General features: G+C 34.7%; 1 protein-coding gene across 2 annotated transcripts; it reads left to right on the top strand.

Annotated features, from left to right (window-relative positions):
- Positions 1 to 6,474: 6,474 nt before the first annotated feature.
- LOC122000204 (probable WRKY transcription factor 65) lies at positions 6,475 to 8,012 on the top strand. Of its 2 annotated transcripts, none has more exons than XM_042554688.1 (3): positions 6,475 to 6,913; positions 7,087 to 7,236; positions 7,506 to 8,012. In XM_042554688.1, exons 1-3 carry the CDS (start codon positions 6,573 to 6,575, stop codon positions 7,873 to 7,875), a joined length of 861 nt encoding a protein of 286 aa, XP_042410622.1. In that variant the 5' UTR covers positions 6,475 to 6,572; the 3' UTR covers positions 7,876 to 8,012. The 2 variants fall into 2 exon arrangements, with proteins under 2 accessions (XP_042410622.1, XP_042410621.1); XM_042554687.1 differs by having other exon boundaries at positions 6,484 to 6,913; positions 7,485 to 8,012.
- Positions 8,013 to 10,052: the final 2,040 nt, after the last annotated feature.

Genomic DNA, 10,052 nt, shown 5'->3' on the forward strand with positions numbered 1-10,052 from the left:
TAGGCTACAAGGGCGCATGCGGAATTGACAGTCGGCTACAGGGGAGGCTACGGAGCCGACATCTGCCGGTGGTGGCCTAGCCGACAACCTCTGGTAGCCTGGCCGACAGCCGCTAGTAGCCTAGCCGACAGCCGCTGGTGGCCTGGCCGATAGCCGCTGGTGGCCTGGCCGACAATCGCTAGTGGCAACCTGGTTGCAGAAGAGAGAGAGGGAGAAGCATCACTGTTGCAACTTGACTGGCGGTGATGGCATTCCCTCATGCATCAGTGATATCAACGAAGAGTGGTGATGTGTGTGAACAAAGAGAAGAAGAGGCTGCTCGTGGTGGCATTGACGCGGAGATGAGGCAACGGCGACAAAGGGGAATGAAGCATAGGAGGTTTGCCGATGTGAGGGGAGCAGGCCTGTGTGAGAAGTCGCGACTGTAGGAGGTGACACTGAAGGCGACGTGAGTGGCAATCCCCTTGACCTAAAAGAGGGATATGCAATGGAATCCCTAGAATGCCCCTACCTCCTTATTCCTTCTGGGCCCCCAATACATTCGTATCACTAGTAGTAATTCATCCTGATAACATACCATAAGTTGGAAAGTCATTTACGATCCAAAGAAGTACAACCTTCATTACCAACATCTGATTAATATGAACATCATATGTAGGAACACCTTCGTCTTATATAGTTGTTTCAGCTCTGCAATCAATAGTTGCATATAAACATCTATTAACTTCTTTAAATTTTATGGATAGGCACGAGAAATTTTAAAAACATATATGGTGTTTTCATGTATATACCAGGTTGAAAATTATATGGACTTAAGACAACTGGCCAACAAGAATAAATTTTTCCTGATTTACTAAATGGAGTAAATCTATCAGTACAAAGATATAACATAATGTTTCAAGTCTCCTTCACAAACTTAGGATATGTTCTATCAAAATATTTCCACACTTCTATATCTGATGGATGACACATTAGCTTCTCTTCTGTTTCATGATTTACGTACCAAGTCATATGTTCAATAGTGAACTTTGATGTATAAAACCTTTATAACCTATTAGTTAAAGGCAAATAAAACATTTGCTTGTATAATTTACGTTGTTAATTACTATTCGACCTCCTATAATACTCTTGTACCTACATTGATTATAAAATTTATAAGAATCTACATCTTCATCATCTCCCTAATATAGCATACAACTATTTCTACAAATATCAATGGAAAAACCTAATTCATTCACAAGTTTTTTTTTATACTGTAGAAATCATTAGGCATTATGTGATCACACAACAATACTTCTCAACTAACTTAAACAAAATCATTAAAACAATCTTTAAACACGTTATGCTCTCTTCAACATTCAATAGTCTTGCGATTAAAGATAATTTAGTATGATTGACACAACCAGCCCACACAAGTTCATCTACAGCACTCAACACTTCTTGAAATTAGAGATATGGTTCATTATTTGCATAACTAATGTATACATTTGTTCAAATGTTGGAGGAATAATAAAACTTACACCGCTCAGTTCAGGAATAAAATTTTCACCCGTTGTATTAATTATTATTCTTTGATATGAATTTAATTTATCATAATAATTCTGATCCGCACTAATTGAGATTTGTATGTTTCGTTTATACTCCTATATATGAACGGTTTACCATGACATATCTAATTATAGTAATTTGAGGTAAAATCAAATCTTTTCGAACTTTATCATATTGAAAAAATTTACCATGAAGACATTTTCTACTTGAATACCTTAATTTATTCTCATCCATAAACTCTACAAAGCAAATCTAAAAATTATTCCAGCCATATAATAAATTCATCACTTAGGGTAAATTTTTTTTATACATCAAACTCTTTTCTTTTTATATTTTTCATATTTCCAAATTTAAAATTATTAAAATATTAATAAAAACTACCGCAAATAAAAGCTACTATCTCATTATCTTATATACCACTTGAATTGTATTAGATGTTTTGATCCGAAAAGAATGAAAGAAGAATAGAAAAATATCTTTAATAACTTTAAAAATTTTGTTTCTTAAAATGTATTTGGATCCCCTACGGAACCTGTCAAAAACAAACAAACAATCCTTAATAAGTGATGAGGTAAAGATCTACTTCAATGATATAAGATTTGACTTCCCAAATAATATGGCAAACCTAGAATACCAATCATGATATGTTACTAATTAATGGAAGTAGTTATCAATAATAGTACCTAACTATTTTAGATTCCCCGAAGTACAAATTGCATTGGTTTTCAAGGGAGTAAAGAACAACATTGCAAAAAAAAAAAAAAAAAAAAAAAAAAAATTATAACTGATCCAGTTTGAATTAGGTGAAAACAGTGTACTATGACGTGACTTTGCTATTGACTGGCTGAAAACGCCATATTTCCCTATAACACAAGGATTGTTAATGTTGGGTCAGGAAAGGGGTCTCTAGCGTTGACCCTCCAACGCTTAAGTCAATGCTCGGATTTAGAGATGAAACCAGTGAACTGTAGCAAATGACGTGTGCAAATAAGAAACATCGCATACCTTCACCTATAAATAAAGACCCCTTTTTATAGTGTCTTTTTGCGTTATGCGTGTATTCCAAAAGTATTAGCACTTTTCTCAAAACTTTCCTAAAAAAGGACATACTATGAAGTGCCCCTACTACCTTAAACGAACTCGTCAATCTCTGTGACTTGATAGACAAGAAGTTTATAAAGGACAATTTGTTGACGGAATATTTTCTGTCCTTTTCGGCACATACTTCTAAAAGAGTATGATATGACAAATAGTTGTCCCATCGTAGACCGACCAGTATTCGCTCGGCATGTCCATCGCGGTATCGGCTGTATAGAATTTAGCTGCTGACCTATTTTTCACTCATCTTTCATGTTGTCAAAGAGGTGCACTGTGTCCAATCGGCCCTTAGGTCCAATCAACAAGGACGGTGGGCCAAGTAACATAGTACTTTGCTCCTAACCTCATTTGCAAGTTGTGGAAGATGATCGTTCGGACGGTCTGGTCAGCCCTTCATGTACGACCGGCGCTGCGAGCCTGCTCGGCCAACTTGCCTAGTTCGCAATCTCTAGGTCTGCCCAACTCTGTGACTTTGACCATTTGGCTTTTACCTTCAAGTCAGTTGGTCCTTGTTGCTTTGACTCACTTTTTGGATGGGTTCATCTTTATCACCGTATTAATAACTAACTATATATTTTTTTGTTGGAGTCTATATTTTTTTGGTAAGCCATGTATCCATTTTTTCAAACAATTAATTCTAAAGATGATTAATCTAACTTTACGAAAAAATTTTATCGGTCATCAGAATAAATCAGAAAATACTTATAGATATTTATCTAAATGAGTAATATTCTTAAGTCCATTTTTACCAAGGAAAAATCCCTATAATATACTGTAGCTAAGATTTTTTTATTTTATTTTATTTTAAGTCTATCCAGTTCACATAGGCATAGCAGGAAGAACTAAACTCAATAACATGGTTTGACCATGATAGGCATTCAAAATTCTATGTAAGATCATGCTTCGACAAATACCATCTTAATAAAAAAAAATCCAATAACACTAACTAACATGTCCACACCTCATCTAGAATGCAGATCCGGCAACGGGACCGTAAGATCCATGCATCTCTATAGGGTTGCGTAGGCCAAATCCGGCGGCTGGATCTCCGAATCTATGCAGATCATGCGGTTCAGCTGCCGAATCTACAACACATAATCAGAGAGAGAATACCTTTCCAATCTGCGATAAACCTTTGCACCCATCGTAGTTTTTTGGATATAAGTGTGATTATGCGACGAAATATATTCGTCACGGGATTCATGGTAAATTTATAATGAATTCAAAGTTTATTGTAAAATTTGGTAACGAATTCAAAATTTATTATTAAAATTTGATGAATTCTAATTTTGTAGTAAAATTTGGTAATAAATTCAAAATCCATCGTCGAATTTGCGATGAATTCAAAATTTATCACTAATTTTATGAAAAATTTAAAATTCATCATTAATTTTGTAACGAATTCAAAATTCGTAACTAATTTTGTAACAAATTTTACGACAATAATTTTTTCAGACACAGATTTTATGATGAAAGTTTTTTATTACTAATTTTGCGATAAAAATTAGTTTTGTTATTAATTTCATTATTGATTAATAATGATTTATTTGTTGTTGCTAATTTTATTTTAGAATTAAGACGATTTTTTTTGTCATTAAAATTCATAGTTAAAAAAAAATTGTAGTGTTTATATGCAATACCATAGTAGTTAATGGAAAGGATAAAATGAAAAATAAATATATTTTTTAAGAACATCTACATCAATTTATTTATAATACTTCAAAAATTTAAAATAAATCATTCACTTTATTAAATTTATTAAATTTAGATAATCAGGTTATTCTAAATTTCTATTATTTTTATTTTTTATTATTTTCTTCACTCTTTTCAATTTTTTGATTATTTTTCTCTCTATTTAATATCTATTTTTCATTGCTCAATTCATTTTCTTTATTTTTTCTATCTTCTAAATTAAATGATATTTTAATATTTAGGGAATCAATTTTATTCTCTAAATTTAAAGAAATATTATTTATGAAATATAAATTTAGGAAATAAATAAGATAAATGATGTAATTTTTTTTTAATAAAATATATAAATTCTGTATTTAAGAAACTAAATTAGGATGGAATGGGATAAGAAATTTGAAAATTAGAGAACCGTTCTTTATCCATCCGTAAAATGAAAACTGAGGGGGGTTCAAATGAAAAACACCGCGCCGCATTAACTGCCACTCTTGTCAAACTATTCACGAGATATTTGCGTCAAGCAGCAGCAGCAGCAGCAGAGCAGCAGCAGCGTCGTGATTAATTGAACAATTAATCGCCTCACAAAACATCTATCCAGAACAGTGGGCATTAATTAACCTTTTTTTGTCAGCATTAATTGCGCATTGATGTGGCTTAGTTTTGTTGTTAAGCAAATCCCAAATCATTAAAATGAAATCCGGTATTGACTTGAGGACCGCAGGGAATCAAAATTACTACAGGGTTTTGCTACAATGTGTGGGCATTGTGCACAGTGATGAGGACCGCAATTATAGTTTCCTGCTGCTGCTTCTTCTGTTCACAAGTATACGCACAGTGGACCTTCCTTTTTTTTTTTTAATAAAAATAAAAATAATAAATGGGATGTTAATTCCTTTGAGGAATTTTAGAATTACATTTTATTATTATGAAAATAACATTATTATAGTAGCTTTAGCAATAAGTATTACAGTTGGTAATAATTAGCTTTGTTAGCAACTACTATACCATAGAGCAATTGAATAAACTTATTATATGTTTTAATAGTTCTGTTATAATAAGAGAGTAATTTTACTTTACAGCTATTTTGGTCGAAGTTGATGGGATTTTCATATCCATCCTTTACAACAATATGCAAAACTGAAAGTGGAAGAAAACATATATAAAAACTTTAAATTTACATCCTGATCAATCCATGCAATCACGACTAAGTCGCAAAGAAAACGAAGATCGACCGTTTCAGCTCTCAGGCGTGATCTTTCTTAAGTGCGAGGGGGGACGACTCGATCCATAATCTCTATTCGATGGGAAAAGCAAAAAAAAAAAAAAAAGTCGTATCGATCTCTATCCTGTGGGAACCACACCCATATTATACATATCGGGTCCAAATCCGTTAGTAACTCCATCAATGAATCCGCGTCCAATAATACACAAATAATCCAAAATCAAAATACAAATTAGATCATTTTAGTGAGTTTGTCTGTAGTGGCAAAAATCTATAATAATATTAGAATAAGAATATTTTTAAAAATTAGGGTACCCTTTTGATAATATATAATAAAAATGGTCCTAATATATTGCTGTTTTAATAAAAATTAAGGGATTCCCTTAGCTAATTTACCTGTTGTATTTAGAAACTCTAGGTCTTTTACATCTTTAATATAGTCGAACTACAACCAACTATACATCGATCGCACTAGAATATTTAAGAGCACAATAAATTCTATGACCAAAAATACATTATTTCACTCTAGTTTCTACTTCCTTAACATAACTACCTTGAACACATGAATTTATGAAGGCATCTCTTTTAGAAAATAAAATAAAAAATTGGGTTCATTAAATCATTTGATTTGACAATACAGTCAATATCAAAATAATACAAGACACTATTTCATTCAAGAACAAATGTCCTATCTTAATTTTTTTTTTCCTTGTCATAATTTATTATAATGTGACCTTTTTAATACAATGCAAAAATGGAAAATACTTCATATATATATAATATTAAAATGTTTAGTTTGTTGTATACAAAAATGAATTAAAGGGAAAAAAAACTGTTATAGCTCATGCATCCACCGATGTGATCAAATCCACAAGTTGTTTAATTAGGGTTTTGTATATAGAAAGTCAACTTCTTCTACATAAAATGCACAAGCAAGTGATGAATATTTTAACTCCGTCCCTCTTTTGTTTCTCTTGAGGAAGCCCATTCTGTCTCCATCTCTTGCTACCTAGCCATGTGTGACTTCTTCTGGCCAAGGATGGAGGGCTATCGGGGGGACCTCACCGACATCGTCATATCGGGTAGCCGAAGCCATGGGGAGCTTCAACCGGTGGCCACTGATGACCCAATATCCTTCCCTTCGTCAAGAAGCCCTAACAACAACAACAACAACAACTTTAGTGGTGGCGATGAGCTTAACTTTGCCATGGTTAGGCCTTGTGATGACTTGCTGAGGGTTCTACAGATCTCCCCCGGAGGCAGTGAGCTACCCGGGGTCCCGAGGCCGTCTCTGCCCGTGCTCGGCGGCGTTGAGATGGAGATCTCTTCCACCAACACTCAAGGGATCAAAAGAAGGTCCCCACACTCATTATCTCATGGATTAATTAGACTTGCATGAAGTTAGAGGAGACATATAGAAGCTAAGCCCTAAATTAGGGTTACTTCCTTTCTTGTGTTTAATCTTTAATTAATCAACTGTAATATTTATGTGCTTTCAGAAACTTGTTTTGTGTTGCCTTTTAACTCAGGAAAGGTCAAGCCAAGAGAGTGGTTTGTATTCCGGCGCCAGTCGTGCCCGCGGCGGCAACTGGGCGAACCAGCGGTGAGGTTGTTCCTTGTGATCTGTGGGCATGGAGGAAGTATGGGCAGAAACCTATCAAGGGCTCTCCTTATCCAAGGTAATTAAAAGGGGTTCAAGTTTTTGGTTGTTAATTAAGTTGCATCATTAACAAGTTTAAATCATACAAAATTAATTAATTAACTAATTAATTAATCTTCTTAACCATTTGGCAATGCTTTGAAGTTGATTAAGTTTATGTTTGTTCAGCTTGTTTCTTTTGTATTGTTGTAGTTGTCCATGGTCTTCGATATATTGATGAAAAAAAATGTTTTTTTTTTTGTTTTGGCAACATTGCTAAAATTTTAGGGGATACTACAAATGTAGCAGCTCCAAAGGATGCTCGGCGAGGAAGCAAGTGGAGCGTAGCCGAACCAATCCCAACATGTTGGTCATTACCTACACCTCCGAGCACAACCACCCGTGGCCGACTCAACGCAACGCCCTCGCGGGCTTGACGCGGTGCCACCCTCCGAAAAACCCTAAATCACCCCCACTATGGAAGGAAGAACCGACCGAACGAGTAAGAGATGGATCACTACTCCGCGTCCAAGCAACCGAAGAGGAAGATGATTTAGACCTAATAACCATGATGAGTCAAAACTTCGCCACAGATGGAAATTCAGAGGAAGAGGAGGAGAAGGAAAAGAGCGGGGGCGAGGGCTTAATGGGCATGTTCAACTGGGCAAGAAGCACCTGAGCTAAACATGATAGTCAATAAGATGTGTGTAGAACCATATCAATAATGAGTTTAACTTGATGTAGCCGAGCCGGTAACTATGTGATAGATTTATAGAATTAATTAACTCAAGCTAAGTACATCAAATTACTACTTAATTATTATTATTATTATTATTATTATTAAAATGTTTAGATATCTATCCTTGGAGTTTGGGGTTAGGAAGAATTGGTGTTTGGGGTTTAGGTTAGGAAGAGAAAGGGTTGGATGAGTGTTAGGAGGAGATCATCTTCCAATGGTTTTGTGGTTGGGAATATTGTGGGATGGGACACAAAGCTGAGGAACAGAAACCCTAAACAGTGGCACCAAGTACACAAATACATGGCCTCTGAGTGTGACTAGAAAAGCCTTAACATGTGTATGTGATAAGGTTTCTTGGTGGAGAAAATAATTATTGCAACTCGAGCATGAGCTCGACCACTTAATGTGTCCGATGATCCGATCGGGTGGACGAGACTGAATATGAGTACATCGGTTGGACGAGAATGATTATGTCTAAGAGTTACATTGTTCATAAGGTGCGAGATTAATGAACTCTCTAAACATTTAAGATCATTTTGTCTCAAGCTAATTGATATGTTTAGGTTAGGCCATCTATGTCGTGCTAATGTCTTCTACCTAATAGATCTAATTTGAGGTTTGGTTTTATAATTTTTCTATAATTATAATTTATTAATATTATTTTTTTTAAAAAAATAATAAATAAAGGTTGTAGGGTTGGATGTGTACCTTACTTGTCATGGACAAATAAAATCAGTGATACTTTCTGTCTCCTTTGAACGTACTTGAGCTCGAGTAAAATAGTAGGGAGAAATGATGGGGGCTCTTTAATGAACCCACACGTGCACTATTTTATTTTTACTTGTTCCTAATTTAATCATCTTCATTAATGTAAAGCATTTCCCTAATGATCATTTCGCATTAATTAATCATGCCACAGATGATTGATTAATGCAAACTAATTTTGCACCAATGATTAATTAATGCAAATACATTACGTTAAAATGAATGCAACTTCACAAATTTAAACTCATTTATTAAATAAATCCAATCACAAAACTATAAGACTTTTAACATAAAAGCTAAAAAGATGTTCTTTATTACTATTATCATTAAATTAAAAGAATATTTTTTTTAAAAAAAATATTAAAACAGAGTGTAGTAAAAAGTGAAATTCTCTATTCTAGTGGTCCCGTCTGACGATAACTATATTGTGAGGAGATAAATCGAAAAGTTATTGTTGAGAGAAAATAAAATAGATAATATTAAAAAAATATGTGCACACACTGATTTCCGATTGTGAACCATGATTACCGACACCAACACTATCATCCAGGGTTGTCTTCCTCTTTCTTTCACGTTTTTCTTTTCTCCTGTTGCAATTCGGAATTGCAATTCCCGGCTAATCTAAGACACTCCGTACGTCCTTGCTGTGAGAATAATAATAAGAGATAAATCGAGGTAGTAGTGAAATGTGCGAACGAACAAGGTGAGTCATAGAATCTTTCGATTCCTAGAACTGAAATTGTTCCCGATGATCATGATTTTTCCTTGCATTACACATCGAAGTATGCATTATACCCTCCATGGCCTCCTCCAAGTAAACAACGGTCCTGTTTGATGGATGTGAAGTGTGAGGACTGTTGCTGTAGCCATTAAACAAACACCTGTCGGGCATCATATCGCACTGCACCAGCCACCGAGAAATTAAGAAGAGCATGAGGCACTGTCGCCCCCTGGCCCCTTCAAACAAAAGAGGAAGCATCTCGTCGCTCCCATTTTTCCTCTTCCTCCTCCTGTTGTCGTGTCATCGTGTAACTTCTCTTTTGACCAGTCACCAAAAGGGAACCCATGCATGTTGAATTAGTTGGGTTGGATCGGCTTAGTAGTGAGGTGGTTCGACTGATCAAGTTGATTATATATATATATATATATATCACAATTTAGCAAAGGGTGTATGTATAATCTAGCATTTACTCAAAGACGAAGTATAGTTTAGTATTTATTAAAGAGCACAATCAAATATTTACTATTTCACTTCTACCCTCCAGCCAACCTCCCCTTTTTATACATAATTTTTTAAGGCATTCGAACCACATTTGAATCATTCATATTTGAAAATAATATCAATGGTTCGG

Source organism: Zingiber officinale, chromosome 7A (assembly GCF_018446385.1).
Source record: "Zingiber officinale cultivar Zhangliang chromosome 7A, Zo_v1.1, whole genome shotgun sequence".
Taxonomy (NCBI): Eukaryota; Viridiplantae; Streptophyta; class Magnoliopsida; order Zingiberales; family Zingiberaceae; genus Zingiber; species Zingiber officinale.

Coding starts and splice junctions, on each gene's coding strand:
- LOC122000204 (XM_042554687.1), top strand. CDS start 6,573: ATGTGTGACTTCTTCTGGCCAAGGATGGAGGGCTATCGGGGGGACCTC. Junction 6,914..7,086: donor ACTCAAGGGATCAAAAGAAG/GTCCCCACACTC, acceptor CTTTTAACTCAG/GAAAGGTCAAGCCAAGAGAG. Junction 7,237..7,484: donor AAGGGCTCTCCTTATCCAAG/GTAATTAAAAGG, acceptor CTAAAATTTTAG/GGGATACTACAAATGTAGCA.